General features: G+C 52.5%; 1 protein-coding gene across 1 annotated transcript; it reads right to left on the bottom strand.

Annotated features, from left to right (window-relative positions):
* Positions 1-10,266: 10,266 nt before the first annotated feature.
* On the bottom strand, positions 10,267-19,961 carry LOC140691646 (transport and Golgi organization protein 1 homolog). The gene is made up of 12 exons (XM_072955516.1): positions 19,945-19,961; positions 19,746-19,856; positions 18,035-18,107; positions 15,874-16,009; positions 14,409-14,507; positions 13,474-13,534; positions 13,326-13,361; positions 13,184-13,251; positions 12,968-13,062; positions 11,731-11,801; positions 10,600-10,762; positions 10,267-10,286 (listed from the first exon to the last, which is right to left on the bottom strand). The coding sequence occupies exons 3-12, from the start codon at positions 18,072-18,074 to the stop codon at positions 10,267-10,269; spliced, it is 789 nt and encodes a 262-aa protein (XP_072811617.1). The 5' UTR covers positions 18,075-18,107; positions 19,746-19,856; positions 19,945-19,961.
* Between the last annotated feature and the right edge of the window lie 2,654 nt (positions 19,962-22,615).

Genomic DNA, 22,615 nt, shown 5'->3' with positions numbered 1-22,615 from the left:
CTGCGCGTCGCAATTCCCCTGCAGGGAAGTAGGCCTCTTCACTGTGGGCTCTTTCCCTTCAAGCCTCTATTTCTTACGACAAAAGCAACATCTACCCAGAGTACAACTGGACGCAGCGGGCCAGGCACATCTCCGTCCCGAGAACAGACGGTCACGGGTTCTGACATTTACCCCACACCAAACAGGTAGACTCAAAGCTGCACAAAGCACACAGGACAAAGCTGGAGGGAGGGCTTTGCCCCTTTCTCACTTACGAGCATTTCAATGGGCATGCTAAACAGGAGAATCACCTGGCCTCAGCAAGGAAACAAGTCAAACGAGTGACGACACAGGACTCTGCCTCAGTGACCCAGGAGCAACCCCAGGTGCAGGTCGGCAGGAAGGAGTCAGCAGAGCCAGGAGAAGCCAGTGTGGAGCGAGGGCTCACCCTCCGCACGCTATCTCGACAAACCCACAGCCAAAGTCTGCGGTCCTCGGCTTCTGAGCACTCCCTCATGGCTTCTGCAGGCACCGGCCAAGGTGACGGGCTCCAGGGACAAGCAGCCCACTGGCCCCTGGGGAGACTGAATTGGAAAGCGAACGACATGCCAGACCCGTCACAGGACACACAGTCTGGAGATGAGGGCGGGAATGGCTTCCGGGAAAACAGGAAGCTCACCTTTCCCAGGACGACGTCCAACGGAGCACGGCCACCCCACTTACCTGGGCCTCCGGGGCCGCCGCAGGCGGGCGGGAGCTGCCGGCCAATGCCGGGGCCGGGCCAGGTCCTACGTGGGCTGAAAACCACAGAAGGGATGGAGGATTAGGCTCGCCTGCGAAGACTTTGCTGAAGCCACACAAAACCTGGTGAGCCTTCCTTCCCCGTATCCCACTCGTCCCCGCATCAGACCGAGTGGGAGACGGGTCTCGTGACCCTGAGGGAGACACCACAGGCCACGGGTTCAGGTGTCTCTTCCATAGCCGATCAACGGCCGTGGAAGGTCAGGGCTCCACACGCTGCAGACAATGGCAGGGGTGGGCTTCTCCTTCGGGGTGCCCGGAACGTGCTCCCTGTTGAAGCCCCGTGTGCAGAACTGACACGCCTGCCTTCTGTCACAGGCCTCTTACTCGTAGCACTCTACAAGAGACACCTCCTCCCCAGGGCAGGATGGGGGAGGGGAAGACGCGGTCCATCAATTGCGTCCGCTAAGGGACCAGGGGAGCACAGCCGACAGCCCAGTCAGGGTGGCCCATGCCCTGGGAGGGACCTGGAGAGCGATCTGCCCTTCTCCTGCAGTGACGCAAGGAACAAACAGAGGAATGGACGCTTTCCTCTTACAAAGTGGAGCATCCGGTACTGGTGAGCGAGGCTGCACAGGGCCCAAGGGGGGCCCAGGTGCTGGTGGCAACACGGGCCGGTCCCTGCAAACGCCGGGACGCTGCAAGGTAACCTGCAGGGCAGAAGGGAGAGCCGTGTCAGGCGACAGAAACGGAGCGACCACCGACAAAGCCGAAACCCAACGCATCAGCTGTCGGCACCGGGCACCCTCCCCACACCCCGCCGGGTGCCCACCCAGCAGCACAGTGCCCCACGCTCCACCCAGCCCTCTGGGGCCTGCAGCCGGCAGCCCGGGCCGCGCAGCAGGACACGGGGGGACAACAACGGCGCCACACGCCGCCGCCGGTGTCTCCAAGTGGACGAAGCCAAGGGTCCTGCCTGCGAGGATGCACACAGAGCTTCCAGCACTCTGACAAAAGCAGCGCCTTCCCAACAGGCAGCCCCTTTGGGCAGGACAGCCCTCCTCGCCACCACCCCAGCTCCACGGGAGCTGGCCCGGCGCGGACCAGGAACACGCAGAAGGGACGGACGTGAAAAGCTCGTCCTCCACACGTGCAATCAGAGCCGCACCTGGGTCACCGCTCTGCCTCCAGGACCCTGCCTGGCCCTCTCCTTCCCCCCAAACGAAGTAATCTCCTCCGACCGGCAGGGGCTTCCCCTGGGCGCAACGTGCACTGGGGAGCTGGGCACCCCGGAGTCCTGCGGGGGAGCTGCCCAAGTGCTCCTGAGGGGACAACGCTGCCCACAGGAGGTAGTCAGGCTCCGCTACAATCACCGCTATCCTCAGGGACGTCTGGGTTTTCAGTGCGCTACGAAGCGCGCACTACTTGTGTCCTTCGGCAAACTCAAGTGGGATGTCTGGATCCCACAACTGACACCAAAAGGACCCTACAGGCCCGTGCGCAAAATCCCGCGACGTGTCATGCTGACGCACAGGAGCAGCTCTGGCAGCTTCCGGGGCAGGCCCGACCCGGCGCAGGGGTGGGGAGCACGACGGGAGGACGCTGCTGCGCGTCGCAATTCCCCTGCAGGGAAGTAGGCCTCTTCACTGCGGGCTCTTTCCCTTCAAGCCTCTATTTCTTACGACGAAAGCAACATCTACCCAGAGTACAACTGGACGCAGCGGGCCAGGCACATCTCCGTCCCGAGAACAGACGGTCACGGGTTCTGACATTTACCCCACACCAAACAGGTAGACTCAAAGCTGCACAAAGCACACAGGACAAAGCTGGAGGGAGGGCTTTGCCCCTTTCTCACTTACGAGCATTTCAATGGGCATGCTAAACAGGAGAATCACCTGGCCTCAGCAAGGAAACAAGTCAAACGAGTGACGACACAGGACTCTGCCTCAGTGACCCAGGAGCAACCCCAGGTGCAGGTCGGCAGGAAGGAGTCAGCAGAGCCAGGAGAAGCCAGTGTGGAGCGAGGGCTCACCCTCCGCACGCTATCTCGACAAACCCACAGCCAAAGTCTGCGGTCCTCGGCTTCTGAGCACTCCCTCATGGCTTCTGCAGGCACCGGCCAAGGTGACGGGCTCCAGGGACAAGCAGCCCACTGGCCCCTGGGGAGACTGAATTGGAAAGCGAACGACATGCCAGACCCGTCACAGGACACACAGTCTGGAGATGAGGGCGGGAATGGCTTCCGGGAAAACAGGAAGCTCACCTTTCCCAGGACGACGTCCAACGGAGCACGGCCACCCCACTTACCTGGGCCTCCGGGGCCGCCGCAGGCGGGCGGGAGCTGCCGGCCAATGCCGGGGCCGGGCCAGGTCCTACGTGGGCTGAAAACCACAGAAGGGATGGAGGATTAGGCTCGCCTGCGAAGACTTTGCTGAAGCCACACAAAACCTGGTGAGCCTTCCTTCCCCGTATCCCACTCGTCCCCGCATCAGACCGAGTGGGAGACGGGTCTCGTGACCCTGAGGGAGACACCACAGGCCACGGGTTCAGGTGTCTCTTCCATAGCCGATCAACGGCCGTGGAAGGTCAGGGCTCCACACGCTGCAGACAATGGCAGGGGTGGGCTTCTCCTTCGGGGAGCCCGGAACGTGCTCCCTGTTGAAGCCCCGTGTGCAGAACTGACACGCCTGCCTTCTGTCACAGGCCTCTTACTCGTAGCACTCTAAAAGAGACACCTCCTCCCCAGGGCAGGATGGGGGAGGGGAAGACGCGGTCCATCAATTGCGTCCGCTAAGGGACCAGGGGAGCACGGCCGACAGCCCAGTCAGGGTGGCCCATGCTCTGGGAGGGACCTGGAGAGCGATCTGCCCTTCTCCTGCAGTGACGCAAGGAACAAACAGAGGAATGGACGCTTTCCTCTTACCAAGTGGAGCATCCGGTACTGGTGAGCGAGGCTGCACAGGGCCCAAGGGGGGCCCAGGTGCTGGTGGCAACACGGGCCGGTCCCTGCAAACGCCGGGACGCTGCAAGGTAACCTGCAGGGCAGAAGGGAGAGCCGTGTCAGGTGACAGAAACGGAGCGACCACCGACAAAAGCTGAAACCCAACGCATCAGCTGTCGGCACCGGGCACCCTCCCCACACCCCGCCGGGTGCCCACCCAGCAGCACAGTGCCCCACGCTCCACCCAGCCCTCTGGGGCCTGCAGCCGGCAGCCCGGGCCGCGCAGCAGGACACGGGGGGACAACAATGGCGCCACACGCCGCCGCCGGTGTCTCCAAGTGGACGAAGCCAAGGGTCCTGCCTGCGAGGATGCACACAGAGCTTCCAGCACTCTGACAAAAGCAGCGCCTTCCCAACAGGCAGCCCCTTTGGGCAGGACAGCCCTCCTCGCCACCACCCCAGCTCCACGGGAGCTGGCCCGGCGCGGACCAGGAACACGCAGAAGGGACGGACGTGAAAAGCTCGTCCTCCACACGTGCAATCAGAGCCGCACCTGGGTCACCGCTCTGCCTCCAGGACCCTGCCTGGCCCTCTCCTTCCCCCCAAACGAAGTAATCTCCTCCGACCGGCAGGGGCTTCCCCTGGGCGCAACGTACACTGGGGAGCTGGGCACCCCGGAGTCCTGCGGGGGAGCTGCCCAAGTGCTCCTGAGGGGACAACGCTGCCCACAGGAGGTAGTCAGGCTCCGCTACAATCACCGCTATCCTCAGGGACGTCTGGGTTTTCAGTGCGCTACGAAGCGCGCACTACTTGTGTCCTTCGGCAAACTCAAGTGGGATGTCTGGATCCCACAACTGACACCAAAAGGACCCTACAGGCCCGTGCGCAAAATCCCGCGACGTGTCATGCTGACGCACAGGAGCAGCTCTGGCAGCTTCCAGGGCAGGCCCGACCCGGCGCAGGGGTGGGGAGCACGACGGGAGGACGCTGCTGCGCGTCGCAATTCCCCTGCAGGGAAGTAGGCCTCTTCACTGCGGGCTCTTTCCCTTCAAGCCTCTATTTCTTACGACGAAAGCAACATCTACCCAGAGTACAACTGGACGCAGCGGGCCAGGCACATCTCCGTCCCGAGAACAGACGGTCACGGGTTCTGACATTTACCCCACACCAAACAGGTAGACTCAAAGCTGCACAAAGCACACAGGACAAAGCTGGAGGGAGGGCTTTGCCCCTTTCTCACTTACGAGCATTTCAATGGGCATGCTAAACAGGAGAATCACCTGGCCTCAGCAAGGAAACAAGTCAAACGAGTGACGACACAGGACTCTGCCTCAGTGACCCAGGAGCAACCCCAGGTGCAGGTCGGCAGGAAGGAGTCAGCAGAGCCAGGAGAAGCCAGTGTGGAGCGAGGGCTCACCCTCCGCACGCTATCTCGACAAACCCACAGCCAAAGTCTGCGGTCCTCGGCTTCTGAGCACTCCCTCATGGCTTCTGCAGGCACCGGCCAAGGTGACGGGCTCCAGGGACAAGCAGCCCACTGGCCCCTGGGGAGACTGAATTTGAAAGCGAACGACATGCCAGACCCGTCACAGGACACACAGTCTGGAGATGAGGGCGGGAATGGCTTCCGGGAAAACAGGAAGCTCACCTTTCCCAGGACGACGTCCAACGGAGCACGGCCACCCCACTTACCTGGGCCTCCGGGGCCGCCGCAGGCGGGCGGGAGCTGCCGGCCAATGCCGGGGCCGGGCCAGGTCCTACGTGGGCTGAAAACCACAGAAGGGATGGAGGATTAGGCTCGCCTGCGAAGACTTTGCTGAAGCCACACAAAACCTGGTGAGCCTTCCTTCCCCGTATCCCACTCGTCCCCGCATCAGACCGAGTGGGAGACGGGTCTCGTGACCCTGAGGGAGACACCACAGGCCACGGGTTCAGGTGTCTCTTCCATAGCCGATCAACGGCCGTGGAAGGTCAGGGCTCCGCACGCTGCAGACAATGGCAGGGGTGGGCTTCTCCTTCGGGGTGCCCGGAACGTGCTCCCTGTTGAAGCCCCGTGTGCAGAACTGACACGCCTGCCTTCTGTCACAGGCCTCTTACTCGTAGCACTCTACAAGAGACACCTCCTCCCCAGGGCAGGATGGGGGAGGGGAAGACGCGGTCCATCAATTGCGTCCGCTAAGGGACCAGGGGAGCACGGCCGACAGCCCAGTCAGGGTGGCCCATGCCCTGGGAGGGACCTGGAGAGCGATCTGCCCTTCTCCTGCAGTGACGCAAGGAACAAACAGAGGAATGGACGCTTTCCTCTTACCAAGTGGAGCATCCGGTACTGGTGAGCGAGGCTGCACAGGGCCCAAGGGGGGCCCACGTGCTGGTGGCAACACGGGCCGGTCCCTGCAAACGCCGGGACGCTGCAAGGTAACCTGCAGGGCAGAAGGGAGAGCCGTGTCAGGCGACAGAAACGGAGCGACCACCGACAAAAGCCGAAACCCAACGCATCAGCTGTCGGCACCGGGCACCCTCCCCACACCCCGCCGGGTGCCCACCCAGCAGCACAGTGCCCCACGCTCCACCCAGCCCTCTGGGGCCTGCAGCCGGCAGCCCGGGCCGCGCAGCAGGACACGGGGGGACAACAATGGCGCCACACGCCGCCGCCGGTGTCTCCAAGTGGACGAAGCCAAGGGTCCTGCCTGCGAGGATGCACACAGAGCTTCCAGCACTCTGACAAAAGCAGCGCCTTCCCAACAGGCAGCCCCTTTGGGCAGGACAGCCCTCCTCGCCACCACCCCAGCTCCACGGGAGCTGGCCCGGCGCGGACCAGGAACACGCAGAAGGGACGGACGTGAAAAGCTCGTCCTCCACACGTGCAATCAGAGCCGCACCTGGGTCACCGCTCTGCCTCCAGGACCCTGCCTCGCCCTCTCCTTCCCCCCAAACGAAGTAATCTCCTCCGACCGGCAGGGGCTTCCCCTGGGCGCAACGTGCACTGGGGAGCTGGGCACCCCGGAGTCCTGCGGGGGAGCTGCCCAAGTGCTCCTGAGGGGACAACGCTGCCCACAGGAGGTAGTCAGGCTCCGCTACAATCACCGCTATCCTCAGGGACGTCTGGGTTTTCAGTGCGCTACGAAGCGCGCACTACTTGTGTCCTTCGGCAAACTCAAGTGGGATGTCTGGATCCCACAACTGACACCAAAAGGACCCTACAGGCCCGTGCGCAAAATCCCGCGACGTGTCATGCTGACGCACAGGAGCAGCTCTGGCAGCTTCCAGGGCAGGCCCGACCCGGCGCAGGGGTGGGGAGCACGACGGGAGGACGCTGCTGCGCGTCGCAATTCCCCTGCAGGGAAGTAGGCCTCTTCACTGCGGGCTCTTTCCCTTCAAGCCTCTATTTCTTACGACGAAAGCAACATCTACCCAGAGTACAACTGGACGCAGCGGGCCAGGCACATCTCCGTCCCGAGAACAGACGGTCACGGGTTCTGACATTTACCCCACACCAAACAGGTAGACTCAAAGCTGCACAAAGCACACAGGACAAAGCTGGAGGGAGGGCTTTGCCCCTTTCTCACTTACGAGCATTTCAATGGGCATGCTAAACAGGAGAATCACCTGGCCTCAGCAAGGAAACAAGTCAAACGAGTGACGACACAGGACTCTGCCTCAGTGACCCAGGAGCAACCCCAGGTGCAGGTCGGCAGGAAGGAGTCAGCAGAGCCAGGAGAAGCCAGTGTGGAGCGAGGGCTCACCCTCCGCACGCTATCTCGACAAACCCACAGCCAAAGTCTGCGGTCCTCGGCTTCTGAGCACTCCCTCATGGCTTCTGCAGGCACCGGCCAAGGTGACGGGCTCCAGGGACAAGCAGCCCACTGGCCCCTGGGGAGACTGAATTGGAAAGCGAACGACATGCCAGACCCGTCACAGGACACACAGTCTGGAGATGAGGGCGGGAATGGCTTCCGGGAAAACAGGAAGCTCACCTTTCCCAGGACGACGTCCAATGGAGCACGGCCACCCCACTTACCTGGGCCTCCGGGGCCGCCGCAGGCGGGCGGGAGCTGCCGGCCAATGCCGGGGCCGGGCCAGGTCCTACGTGGGCTGAAAACCACAGAAGGGATGGAGGATTAGGCTCGCCTGCGAAGACTTTGCTGAAGCCACACAAAACCTGGTGAGCCTTCCTTCCCCGTATCCCACTCGTCCCCGCATCAGACCGAGTGGGAGACGGGTCTCGTGACCCTGAGGGAGACACCACAGGCCACGGGTTCAGGTGTCTCTTCCATAGCCGATCAACGGCCGTGGAAGGTCAGGGCTCCGCACGCTGCAGACAATGGCAGGGGTGGGCTTCTCCTTCGGGGTGCCCGGAACGTGCTCCCTGTTGAAGCCCCGTGTGCAGAACTGACACGCCTGCCTTCTGTCACAGGCCTCTTACTCGTAGCACTCTACAAGAGACACCTCCTCCCCAGGGCAGGATGGGGGAGGGGAAGACGCGGTCCATCAATTGCGTCCGCTAAGGGACCAGGGGAGCACGGCCGACAGCCCAGTCAGGGTGGCCCATGCCCTGGGAGGGACCTGGAGAGCGATCTGCCCTTCTCCTGCAGTGACGCAAGGAACAAACAGAGGAATGGACGCTTTCCTCTTACCAAGTGGAGCATCCGGTACTGGTGAGCGAGGCTGCACAGGGCCCAAGGGGGGCCCACGTGCTGGTGGCAACACGGGCCGGTCCCTGCAAACGCCGGGACGCTGCAAGGTAACCTGCAGGGCAGAAGGGAGAGCCGTGTCAGGCGACAGAAACGGAGCGACCACCGACAAAAGCCGAAACCCAACGCATCAGCTGTCGGCACCGGGCACCCTCCCCACACCCCGCCGGGTGCCCACCCAGCAGCACAGTGCCCCACGCTCCACCCAGCCCTCTGGGGCCTGCAGCCGGCAGCCCGGGCCGCGCAGCAGGACACGGGGGGACAACAATGGCGCCACACGCCGCCGCCGGTGTCTCCAAGTGGACGAAGCCAAGGGTCCTGCCTGCGAGGATGCACACAGAGCTTCCAGCACTCTGACAAAAGCAGCGCCTTCCCAACAGGCAGCCCCTTTGGGCAGGACAGCCCTCCTCGCCACCACCCCAGCTCCACGGGAGCTGGCCCGGCGCGGACCAGGAACACGCAGAAGGGACGGACGTGAAAAGCTCGTCCTCCACACGTGCAATCAGAGCCGCACCTGGGTCACCGCTCTGCCTCCAGGACCCTGCCTGGCCCTCTCCTTCCCCCCAAACGAAGTAATCTCCTCCGACCGGCAGGGGCTTCCCCTGGGCGCAACGTGCACTGGGGAGCTGGGCACCCCGGAGTCCTGCGGGGGAGCTGCCCAAGTGCTCCTGAGGGGACAACGCTGCCCACAGGAGGTAGTCAGGCTCCGCTACAATCACCGCTATCCTCAGGGACGTCTGGGTTTTCAGTGCGCTACGAAGCGCGCACTACTTGTGTCCTTCGGCAAACTCAAGTGGGATGTCTGGATCCCACAACTGACACCAAAAGGACCCTACAGGCCCGTGCGCAAAATCCCGCGACGTGTCATGCTGATGCACAGGAGCAGCTCTGGCAGCTTCCGGGGCAGTCCCGACCCGGCGCAGGGGTGGGGAGCACGACGGGAGGACGCTGCTGCGCGTCGCAATTCCCCTGCAGGGAAGTAGGCCTCTTCACTGCGGGCTCTTTCCCTTCAAGCCTCTATTTCTTACGACGAAAGCAACATCTACCCAGAGTACAACTGGACGCAGCGGGCCAGGCACATCTCCGTCCCGAGAACAGACGGTCACGGGTTCTGACATTTACCCCACACCAAACAGGTAGACTCAAAGCTGCACAAAGCACACAGGACAAAGCTGGAGGGAGGGCTTTGCCCCTTTCTCACTTACGAGCATTTCAATGGGCATGCTAAACAGGAGAATCACCTGGCCTCAGCAAGGAAACAAGTCAAACGAGTGACGACACAGGACTCTGCCTCAGTGACCCAGGAGCAACCCCAGGTGCAGGTCGGCAGGAAGGAGTCAGCAGAGCCAGGAGAAGCCAGTGTGGAGCGAGGGCTCACCCTCCGCACGCTATCTCGACAAACCCACAGCCAAAGTCTGCGGTCCTCGGCTTCTGAGCACTCCCTCATGGCTTCTGCAGGCACCGGCCAAGGTGACGGGCTCCAGGGACAAGCAGCCCACTGGCCCCTGGGGAGACTGAATTGGAAAGCGAACGACATGCCAGACCCGTCACAGGACACACAGTCTGGAGATGAGGGCGGGAATGGCTTCCGGGAAAACAGGAAGCTCACCTTTCCCAGGACGACGTCCAACGGAGCACGGCCACCCCACTTACCTGGGCCTCCGGGGCCGCCGCAGGCGGGCGGGAGCTGCCGGCCAATGCCGGGGCCGGGCCAGGTCCTACGTGGGCTGAAAACCACAGAAGGGATGGAGGATTAGGCTCGCCTGCGAAGACTTTGCTGAAGCCACACAAAACCTGGTGAGCCTTCTTTCCCCGTATCCCACTCGTCCCCACATCACAAATATAGGAATGCAGGTCTCCTGACTCTTCAGGAAGAGACCATATTTCTCTACTTTTGTGTTTTGAGACTTATCATCAGCTGTGCAAGTTCACGGCTAAAATTAGTTGCAGAATTCATTAGCGGTGCTTCATCCCTCAGAGAGCCCATATCATGGTGTATGTTGAAGATATGTAGTAGTGATGTTTTTGCCTTCTGTCAGACCTTCTTTTCTCTGCAAGGTACTCCTCCTTTCTAGGTCATGATTGGGAAATGACATGGGCTATGAAATAAATATGTATCCTAATTACCTCAAAGAAAGTTACAATTTACTCAATCTGATTTTCCCAAGCATTGGAAATTCTTGGCTTGGCATCTTCCATGCTTCTGCAGAGACTCAACAAGAAAACAGACATACGCTTTCATCTTACCAGTGACTGGAGATATAGGTTGTGGATAAGGTCCTAGAAGGCACATGGGTCGTCTAGGTGCCAGTGGCCTGTATCTAATGAATGGTTCTGGTGGACATCCCCAGGGGTAGAAATCTTCCCATGGTGCTGGGATAGTTCTGGGGCCTCTTCTAGGCCCATAGTCCTGCAGAACAAGAGATGCAGTTTTTAAATATATCAGTATTATTGGAAAAGGGAGAAACACCAACTGGAACAGGAATAGTCCCCAACACCTTCAAATGCACCAGGGTTCTAAAGAACAGCATCAGTACCAGAAATCTCTTCTCTCCTGTGTCGCCATGCGAGCTTATGGAAGTTTTAGGCCCAGCAGTAAGCCACTGCCAGTGTCTGGAAATGTAGAGAGGAAAGGGGCTGGTCCTGGGGCATCACAGAGACAAGCATGCTTCTACCCCCAGTGCCACTCTCCACTCAGCCCTTCACCAGCACAAAAGCCCCTTGTTTGCATATTATGAGCAGAGAGAATGAGAGAGGATGGTGGTTTTAGGTGTTACCTTTAAGTCTTTAATTCATTTCAAGTCAACCCCCTTGAGGAGCATGTGACAGGGATTTAAGCCTTTTACACGGGAGCATCCTATTTTCCCAGCACCATTTATTTCAGACACTGCCTTTTCTCCATTTAGTACTGTTGGCTCCCTTGTCAAATGTCAATTGACTGTATTTGCGTGGGTGTATTTCTGGGCTCTTGAGCGTGTTACATTGGTGTTGAGTCTGTTTTCATGCCAGTTCTGATAACTATAGTTTTATGATACAGCTTGAAATCCAGAGTAGTGGTGCCCCCACTGTGTTTTTCTTTCTCAGGGAGACTGCTTTGGCTCTCCAGTAGAGAATTCATGTAACTATTTAGAGTGTTTTTCCTACTTTTATAAAAACATGAAAGTTTCCACCAAAGATGACCAGCTGTGTGTTGAGGCCTTGGGGAAGATCCAGCAAAGAGTTTGCTTTTGAAAAGTAAATGACACAGCAGACCCATCACGGAACACACAATCCAGATGCAAGGCAGGAGAGGGCGATTGGAAAGACAGCAGTTATCTCCAGAGATCAAATCCCAACACAAAGTGATCACTGCGACACAACTGGAAACAAATCACTTACTTGTGTCTCCTCGGCCTCCTGAGCATGGAAGTCGCTGCCGTTCCTCACAGGGGCGCCACCAGGCCCTGAGGCTGTAAATGGAGAGCAGCGCTGAGGGTGGGTCCTCTCTGACAGAGGCCGTGGGGGGAAGCACGAGCCGTCCATGCCCTCCCCCAGGAGCTGTCACTCCTGCCCGCGCCCCGGGCTCCGCACAGAGACCGCAGGTCCCCCTCATGTCTCAGGTGACCCCGAGGACGAGGAGAGGCTGGACCCCTGACCCGTGATGAGGACACCACAGAGCCCTGGTTCAGGTGTTTTCATAGCTAATCACCGTGGATGGGATCTCAGGGCTCAGATCCCTGGAAATCAACACTAACACAGGTGGCTCACAATGCAGTTCAGGGGAAACCAGTCTCTGCATATTACCTATTAAAGTGAGAAGTGTCTTTCATAGGAACAGCATAACAACCCCTGACCATGAGCTGCACCTCTCCCTCCTCAGCCCGCTGGTAAGCTGTTACAATCCTCGTCCGATAGGACATGTCTTGTACAAGTGACTGCGTGTTATGTAAACATTTATGAAACAAGTAGCCTTAGAAAGACTAATATTGTAATAATCAGCAGAAGAACGGTGAATTACACGGAGAACCTGTTGGAAGACTTTAGAGTTACACGTGTGACTCTAGAAGAGGGAGACTACGTAGTCATGTCACTTCCTAGCGGGCTACTCTAGGTCACCGTGCAACATTTCTTATAGGAACGAAGGGACCTGCATAAATAGTAAAGAAATGCCTGCTGTCTTAAAGCAGATCTTGAATAGAATATTTATCCACCAAGGCAAATGAAGAAAAATTTTTTCTCATCAGGACATACTGCCTTCATTCCAAAACTCTGTGCATGTTATTTTTCTCAACTACAAGGAGAAAGCAGCCTTCAACACTGTGTCCAGGCTGGAAGAGAGTGCTGACACTCATGTCTTCTAGCGCACAGAAAGCAGCCATGCCAGCCAACCAAGGGCCTGGAGGGTGGCCCACAGTCCCTGGAGGGGCATGAGCTCCACTGCTCACAGGAGACAGAGCCCTGCTGGCTGGCAGCACGTGAAGAAAACATCTTGTCACCCAGCTGAGAACCTGCCCCCTGTGGTGAGTGTGTAGTGTGGTGTCCAGGAAACCCAGCAATCACCCGCGGGGACAAGAAGCCCACTTGGAGGCTTTTGCAGCAGAAATGAAGCTGCTGCAGTTCACAGTGTGCTCCTTACGCCTCAGGGAAGGATGCAGCCTGTACGGTCCTCCTGGGGTGGGCTCCTGCCTCATGTACTTCTCTGCCTGCCTCTGTATGCAGATTGCATCCAATCTTAAAGACACAGAAAGAATGGCTTCAATGAGAATTACATCATCAATTCCTCTTCTAGACACAAAACAGCCAATCCTTAAAAATCTCAGAACACCCTTAAAAATGTGTGAAAATTCTGTACCTCTGTTTCAGGTGGGCGGCCTCCCTTCTAAGCTCAGTGTTTTCCCTCTCCAGCTCCCGAGCCCTGATCTGTGGGGGAAAACACATCGATGTTCAGCCGTGGCAGACTGTGCACAAAGGGAAGGAAGGAAACAAATTCTTACCCAGTTGTCTTGGGACTTCTTCTTGGCACGAGTGATCTGAAAAAGTCAACACATCAAGAAACACCCCATGGCAAGGGGTTCTCAGGCCCACAGTAACCATCTGCTTCAGGTGCTGAGGACTCCGTGTGTCAGGAGGAAGGCAGGTTACCTGGAGTCTCAAGGCGATGTCTGCTCCCTGCATCTGCCTGTGACATTCTTCAAGCCTTCTCCTACGAGTTACAAATTGTTTCATCAGAGAAAACACAATGCTGGGCATGCTGTTAAATAACTTGCCCCAGTCCATGTTATCTGCACTGCACACTCACATACATTATCTAACCGTACAAGACACACTGCACATTCACACACTCACACACTCACACACTCACACACAGTATCTCATCACGTTATCTGCAATGCACACTCCACACATCATCTCACCACACAAGACACACTGCACACTCACACACAGTATCTCACGTTATCTGCACTGCACACTCACACACAGTATCACCACACAAGACACACTGCACACGGCTGTAGAAGCACATCAGGTTCAAAGCTATCACTGCAGTCACTCCTTCTGTCACTATTATTTTACGTCTGCCAGGTTCTGTGCTGACACAATTTCCTTTCCCGTTCTCAACACTTCCCTCACTTATCCTGTGTTGAGCATCTTTCATCATAAACCTTGAATCTTCTTTTCCTTACATCCTTATCCTATTTCTCAGGCTTACAAGTGGGTCTCTCCAGTGACATGGTCATATTTATTGGTCCAACTGATGCTACACCAAACTGCTTACCTCAGGTTGAGAACAATTTATAGCACCTTCAGAAACATCTCTGTGAACTGTCTTTCCACTCACTCAGTCTGCCCAGCATTGAGACCAGGAAATTCTTAGTAACTTAATACTTTTTAAAGTTAAACCTTTAATGTAACATGTGTAAAACTTAACATTTTTTCTTCTGTGTGAAGTATCTATACAAATCTCTTCTAAACATGTGTTTTGGTCTGTGTGTGATATTGTGCCTGAACATTTTAGAAAAGTTTTTAAAAACCCAACAGTGGTGTCGGCACCGCAGGTGCACAGGAGCTGAACTCACTTGTACTGTCGTGTCTCGTCTTCAGCCAGTTTTGCCTTCTCCTCTGCTGCCAATAGCTGCTGCTTCTCCACCAGCTGACATCCTTTCATGTCCACCTTCCTAAGAGGGGAAAGAAACTCTGCAAAATTCTGCCAGTTTCCCTCCCAGAAATTGGAGGGGAACAATTCAATGTTCCTTTTGCCCTTCCCCATAAGTGCTCAGACTGACAGATACAGAGGAAAGAATTAAAGGCCCCCACTAATACATATGAAAAAGCTACACTCAGGCCTCTGGCAAGTGTTTGGTATCTGGCCTTCCCTTCAGCGTCCCCACACCTATTCTAATCTGTGCATAAAGTAAACACGCAGGAAAAGCCCACATGAGGTGCACTCTGCGCCCCTCCTTGGCTCAGGCTCCTGTGAGGGAGACAGCGTGAGTTCACGTTTCAATGTGGGACTCAGGGTCTGACCAAGTCTTCACTACCAAACACATTAGGGTGAAGCAAGCGTTCATGACTTGTTTGATTTCTCCCACAGAGAGCCCTGATTTCAGTCAAAGCTTGGGGCAAACCTGGTTTTTCAGGGAATATGAGAAAATGTTTGGATTTGAATGTGGGCTAATGGGTGTGATGTCCATGACTTCTCCCTGAGAATGACAGGAAATCTGTACAAATTATGAAATCCATGCTCAAATGTACCAAATTGCTAACAAGCCAGGAAGGAACATGAGGCCAAGATGGGAGAAGGAAGCTCAGGACTGGGTCCACCTTCCCCGAGGGTCACCTGTTAACTGCAGGGGAAGCCACTGAGATGCAGAGCAGCCCGGCAGCTTGTGCCCCCCCCAACATGGGCATCACAGTCAGATGGCTGGAGCTCGCAGCCTGTCAGTGCAGGCAATCCCTAGTGACACCTGCAGGCCTTAGCTGGGATCCATGAGAGCTACATGCCAGGAATAAAGCTGGACAGCAGACACACTGGCCTCAGGAGGGCTGGCTGCACTGACTGATCTCAGCTGCTAACTGGGTTAACAGGATGTAGCACTGCTGGTACCCTGATCACCTGCCAGCTGTCACGCCCACCTTCTCTGCAGCAAATTAACCTCACACCAGGCCTCAAATTTTCTCTATTTTCTACCCCATATCTAGAGTTCAGTAAAAATGATAGACACATGGCAGGTCATGACAGTATGATGCAGTTGAAACCTAAGGACAATAAAAATGGATCTGGGGGATCTAGATAATGAAGTGACTAAATCTGGCCCAAGAACTCGCTAAGATCTCAAACTAAATACAACAAGAACTCTGGTAACCAGTCAGAATGAACAGAAGCAGCAGGTTACAGAAATCAAGGCAGAAAAGTAAACACAAATCTGTGCTGGCTGAATGTGGTAAAGGAAATATGGTGGTTAAGTATTCTGAAATATAATATCTACGTGATTTCACACATTCATTCACACATTTGTCATAATTAACATGGGAAAATCTTACTCTTCAATGTGCCCGTCTGTCTGTCCAGAAATATCTTTAGGGAAACGTATTCTCCGCTCCAGCCTCTGGAAATTGGCTTCCTCTCCTGTCACAGATCCCAATGTGGCATGGTGGTCTTGCATTTTCTTTTCAAGTTCTGTGAACATGAGACAGTTTGTCTTTGTATGTGCACTCAACGGCTTGGCTGTGCTGGGCAGTGGAGAAAGGAGAGAATCCTGAATGCAGGAACCCATTTTTTACCTTCCCAGTGTAAACTCATGTCTACTATAGGTGTGTCTCATTTTATTGTCCTTCCCAATAATGCATTTTTTAAAACAAATTGAAGACCTGTAGCAACCCTGAGTCCAGCAAGTTTATTGGTGACTATTTTTTCTGACAGCATTTGCTCATTTCTTATCTCTGTGTCACACTTTGGTAATTCTTGAAATACTTCATTCTTTATCATTTTCATTAAAATAGGCATGACATTCTTTTAAGGCAAAGCCTAAGCCAGTGGAAGTCCCTAATTCTCAGCAATTCTGCAAGCCTGAGAGATGAAGAGGCTACAAAAGGAAACTCTGAAGCCAGCAGGGATTGGGCCATGAAGTTTAAGGCAAGATTCCATCTCCACTGCATACCTGTGCAAGGTAAAGCAGGAAGAGCTAAACCAGACGCTGCTGCACGTTCTCTAGGAGATGAAGCTAAGACAGCTAATAATGAAGGTGGATACACTAAACAACAGATTTTCAATGCAGAGAACTGCAAGGGGAAGCCATCCAGCACTTTCATAGCTGGAGAGGAGAAGTCAGTGCCTGGCATCAAAGCTTCAATGGACAGGCTGATTTTCTTGTTAGGGGCTAATGCAGCTGATGGTTGTAAAGTTGAAGCCAATGCCCATTTAACATTCTGAAAATCCTCTGTCCCATGAGAATCATGGGAAATCTATCTGTGCTCTATAAATGGAATAAAGCCTGGATGACAGCACATCTGTTTACAACATGAATATTTTAGCCCACTGTTGAGAACTAATACTCAGAAAAAAAAATTCTTTCAAAATATTACTGCTCATGGACAATGCACCGGGTCACCCATGAGCTCTGATGGAGACATATGAGATGAGTGCTGTTTCCATGCTTAATATGACATCCATTCTGGAGCCCATGGATCAGGAGTAATTATGACTTTCAAGTCTTATTTAAAATACATTTTGGAAGGCTTTAGCTGCCACAGACAGTGATACGACTGATGGGTCTGGGTAAATAAATGGAAAACTTTCTGGAAAGGATTCAGCATTTTAGGTGCCATTAAGAACATTCATGATTCATGAGAAGAAGTCAAAATATCAACAACCAGGGTTTGGACGGAATTGATTCCAATCTTGATGTGTGACTTTGAGGGGCTCAAGACTTCAGTGCAGGAAGGAACTGCAGATGTGCTGAAAACAGCAGGAGAACTAGAGTTAGAAGTGGAGCCTGAAGACGTGACTGAATGGCTGCAGTCTCATGATAAATGTGCATGAATGAGGAGCTGTTTTTTATGCACGAGCAAAGAAGTTGTTTTCTTGAGATGGACTCTACTGGTGAAGATGCCGTGAAGAAGGTTGAAATAGCAAAGGACTTGTAAGAGTGCACAAACTTAGCTGAGAAACTACCACAGGGTTTGAGAGGATTGATTCCAATTTGTAAAGAAGTCCTCCTGTGTGTAAAATGTATCAAATAGCACTTCCTGCTACAGAGGACTTGCTCCTGAAAGGGAGAGTTAATCCTGTGACAAACTTCATTGTGGTCTTACTTTAAGAAATTGCAAAAAGCCACACCAATCTTCAGCAACCACCACAATGATCGGTCAGCAGTCATTATCAATTCCAGACCATCCACCAAAATGACTGTAACTCAATAAAAAAAAAAGTTTAAAAAAAAGACCATCCACCAACAAAAAGATAACACCTCACTGGAGGCTCAGATGATGGCTAGTAGCTTTTAGTAATAAAGTATATTTTCATTAAGTTACGAACATTGGGGGTTTTAGACACAGTGGTGTTGCTCACTTAATAGACTACAGTATAGTGTACATTTGATTCTCTTTACTATGATATTAACTTTATTCTAGGGGTCTAGAACTGAAGCCATAACATCTCCCAGGAAGCCTGCATATGAGGTTTTCTTCCCAACAAGCAACATACCTTCCAGGCTGCAGTCCTCAGTTGTCTCGGCTCTCTGCATCGTATCCTCAGATCTGGTCTTCAAAACACGTGGCTGCAAGACATGTGAGAAAAGACGTTCAAGAAGTACTGCTCCACAGCAACGTGAACGTACTTAACGTGAGAGGATCGTACACTTGGAATCAGCTAAGATGGGCCATCTGCTTTATGTGTGTCACAGCACAATTAGACACTGACACAGTGATGCTCAGTTCTCTTGAGTTAAGTACCTCTGGGGTTGAGTAACGTCTCTTACTCTCTTCTTGCTGCTGAGCTGAACATCCTCCTGCACATGCATTTCTTCAGATTTCACTGTGGCTTCACAGACATGAGATTTATTAAGAGCAATTTCAACCTAAAACTCTCTCATTGATGACTAAATCCCAAGAAAAGTAACTTGAATAGACATCAACATTTAATCTTCTAAGGCATGAGATTGTTGTTCCTTGTGAAAGCTCATGTGTACAGTGGAAATCCTGCTGCATCTGGAGGCATTTACCTCAGATTCCTGAAGTGTTCATTGAAACAGCACATTTCAAGGTCTCTGGAGACGTTCTGTTTTCCAGTATCTTCACACAGGACAGAATTAAAGCATGTACTATGATTTCAATGAAAACTCAGGGTGACATGCTTAAAAAGTGTAACTTTTTTTCCCAAAAACAAAGTATTTTGTTAACTGCAAAACAAACCATAGAAAATAAATATATTAGCCCTGGTGCACGTCCAAAGACTTTGGTGAGCATTCTCTCCAGAAGATATTAAGGCAGCGAAATGATTCTGAACATTCAAGTTTTATAAAGAAAGCAAGTGTCATACGTTCCCTTACACATGCTTGAAAGCATCTGGGACTTTCCCTGAGTTTCAGTTTGGGGCTGAAGACAGTGCTCCGTTTGAGAGTTTACAGCAGACAGGGCCTCTCCTTCGAGTTCTAGTACCGGGCGTCCTAGCAGCTCGTTCTGACACCCTGCTTCTTGCATTTCCTTCCTCAGCGTGTCCTCTTCCACTGCCAGCCTGCCAAGCTCTTCCAGCAAGTCTTGGTTTGTTCTGATGGGCACTTGCTTCTCTTCAACCCTTTTGGAATCCTGTCCCTTCTCAGCCAGTACCCACAGCCGCCCCTAAGTTTCCTGTGATGGCAGCTGATCCAGGCTGGGCCCAGGACAGATGTCAAGCCCATGAAGAAATGTGGAAAGAAGAGACCTCCAGGCACAGATATTTCCTCACCTCCACAGACTTCCTCCTCACTGGACAATGGAGGGCATGACTGGACGACAAGGGGAAGCAAGGGTGGGAAACTGCTCATGTCAAAGAGCTCACAAATGAGCATCCCTAGTGAAATATAAACAAAGTTTACCCAAATTCATGTGGAAAATTCTCTGTTTAACATCAACAGGGCAAGGGGCTGTACAACTCAGCTAGTAACTTCCTTCACCTCTCAGGTATTTCCTGGCATTTTCCATGTATCTTGGAGGGCAGTGTGAGTGGTGAGAAAACTCTCTAGGTTGTGAAAATAAGACATATTTCCTAGTCTCTGAAATAGGAAAAGTCACAGAGGCTTTAGTCCATGAAATTCTGGGTCATTGTTCACAGGGAGGTTCTGCTCCTGGGCTCTCACACTCTGCTGTGGCCAAAAAACAGGAGGAGTGGGAGCACGCATCTCGCCCAGCTGTGGTCAATGTGGCAGCCAAGCTCTTACCAAGTGTGGGCTCTTGGCGTTCTGGTCCCTCGCTGCCTGCAGCTTAGCTCGAGCAATCTGAATGATGTCGTTCAAATACTCACTCTTCCTCTTAATGATTTTCAAGTTCTCCTTCAATGAAACATTGAATTAGTAACAATTACTTATTACTTTCAATTCTGTTTTCAGAATGTAATCTAGAAGGAGAAGAGGCTTGTACCTTAAACTTCAGTGCTTCCTCAGAAAGCATCTTCTTTTGCGTAATGGCCTCTAAGCATTTCTTTGCATTGTTGGTCTATGCAAATGCGTAATGAAGAAAACAGAATTTCAAATACTAATTACTCTGCTAGCCGAACCTATCTTGTGTGTGACCCCTTCCACTAATACAGCAAGTGGTGCTTTACATCTACGACATTTGCTTAGTTTATTTTTTTTTCTGAAATATAGTCAGTTACAATGTGTCAATTTTCTGGTGTACAGCATAATGTCTTTCAGTCACATATATATATATATATATACCTATGCTTGTCTTCACATTCTTTTTCATTATACATTTCAAGATAACAAGTAGAGTTCCCTGTGCTCTACAGAAGAAATTTGTTTTGTTTTGTTTTGTTTTTATCTAGGACACTTGCTTTGCTTTGAATCTAGACCTCTTATAGAACATACGGAACAGGACAGTTAATGATGAAAGAAAAGAGAGCCAAGAACTGAACTGCCAGAAGGGGGAAGGAACTGAAGGTGAAGTCACACACACACACAAAAAATCAAAAGGACAATGATACCTTCTGCTCCCAAGAGGATACATTTTCTTCAAGTTCTTTGTTTTCTTTCTGAAAATTCTTGATCTTCTCAGTCATCTGCTTTAAAGTAACTAAAAGGAGGTAAAGCATTTTGGCAGGAAAACCCAGTAAAAAAGGATTATCCCAATTTATTAGCAGCAGAGACATCTCTCTGGCTGGCACTATGAGTGTAATTAACTTTGTAACTTTACTACTGTGCCTAAAGGAAGCAAATCTTAGTGGCATTCTAAATGTGAGATTGCTGAGCTTCCTAGTTCAATTTTTTTCAAAGATGCAGAAACACAATAAAAAGTCTTCTCCTAAATTCTCTCCTGGCTATAAGTTAAGCACCATTCTTAGAAAATTCAATCATTCAAATACTTCTGACATCACCAGAGATGAAAAAGAAAAACCAAGCATCCTGTCCTCTTAACATTCTCTCCTCCTAAGTAAACATGACCCTGCTTAAAAGAAAAAAAAAAAAGAATCCTCATCCCACGCAGGTTCACTGCACAGCCAGGCCCTATCTGCAGCACCACAGAAGGCAAGTTCAACATGTCGCCTGACTGGGCCCGCACAGGCCCCCAGTGTTGTCCTGCTGCCTGTCAGATCGTATTTCATGAAAACCACGCTGGGGGCCCTGGAGGACAAAGTCACTGGAATTAAACACTTTGATACCATGTGGGCTTCCCCACCTAGTCACTGGAGGACCTGGGTAACACACAGTCCCTAAATGACAAGTTTTCCATCGCCAGGATGAGAATGCTCCCATCACTGCTTCAGGAAAAAAGCACACATAAAGCAGCCAGTCACAGGTGACTCCACATGTGATGCTCTAGAACGCGGCCGTCAGAACCAGCCTCCTCTCTTGGGCATCTAATTCCCTCATCTGACTGCACAGTGCACACGCGTCTTCTCTCTGCTCAGCGGGGACGCTCTGATGCTAAGATTCCTCTTCTCAGCACCAGCACTTGTGCATCCACTGTCACCAACACCAGCCCTCGAGGGCCTACTGAGCATCAGGCAGCCACCCTGTCCACCATGCACAGCCCCACTCAGTCAGCAGAGCCTGTGAAGCCTGCACAGAAAGCATCATCCTCAGGCTGGATCACACATTCCATTAAGTCCTCATTGCCAGGAGTGGCTCCCTTCACCCATGCTTCCCCTCTGCTGTGACACACACGCCTGGCCACTTCTGCATCCCTCCCTGAGCCTGGAGAGTCCTGACAGGCTCAAGTCATGTTTCAGTGTCTTTCCTTTTCACCAGGAGCCAGGTCATGTCAGGGACTCACTCCGAACATTAGACTCTTCTTATCACCTGCTTCCTCAAGGTTGCTATGCAAAATTAAACTCATCCTAGTTTCCCTACTCCTGTGACCCTTCTGGTCTCTTATCTCAATAGATTCCAACTTCCTCTACAATGTCATTCAGACACCATCACAGGAGTAGAATTTTCAAGAGTTAAGGAGTCTGACATCAGAAGTCATTGTGTTTGCTTTTAGTTGAACTAAAACCCACACTGAATCCTGGTATTGAGAAAACATTACAAAGGAAACTAAACCCTAATATTTTACCTTGAAACATCGGAGGCTTTACCTAGAGAGGAAGAAACATTAAATTTGAAGTCAAAACATATAATTAGTAAACATACAGTTTCTAATAAACTATCAAAACAGTAATCCATTGAAATTACGATTACCACTTTGGTTCAGCATAATGATTTATATGGTTAAAACTCAGGAAAAATCGAATTTCCTACTTCAGGCATGATCTTTCACTCACCATTTCTGATAGCACACTGGTAAATAACTTATTTTACACAAAAGATCTGTTTACATTTTATTAAGTAAACACCATTCTATTCAATTTTCGTAATGCATATTCATGTTTCATAACACTGAATTATATTATTATCATAATACGTTCTTCTAATGCACCATTTATCTGATTCTTTTTGGCAAACCAAACATCCACACTTAAGTGCAGAACCTGGATTGTTGTGTAACCTTCAAAAGAGAGAGAGACAGAGGAGAAAAACTAAAAGAAAAATAAAGGCAAAATCTTTATACTAAGATGCACCCCTTTCACTCAATGAAAGGTTTTCTGATA

The sequence above is a fragment of the Vicugna pacos genome, chromosome 36, assembly GCF_048564905.1.
Source record: "Vicugna pacos chromosome 36, VicPac4, whole genome shotgun sequence".
NCBI lineage: Eukaryota > Metazoa > Chordata > Mammalia > Artiodactyla > Camelidae > Vicugna > Vicugna pacos.
Note: the sequence above shows the minus strand (reverse complement) of the source record. Positions and strands in the feature narration are given on the sequence as shown.

Coding starts and splice junctions, on each gene's coding strand:
- LOC140691646 (XM_072955516.1), bottom strand. CDS start 18,074: ATGCAGAGAGCCGAGACAACTGAGGACTGCAGCCTGGAAG. Junction 13,252..13,325: donor AGAAGTCCCAAGACAACTGG/GTAAGAATTTGT, acceptor TTTCCCCCACAG/ATCAGGGCTCGGGAGCTGGA. Junction 10,287..10,599: donor ACCTATATCTCCAGTCACTG/GTAAGATGAAAG, acceptor AACTAATTTTAG/CCGTGAACTTGCACAGCTGA.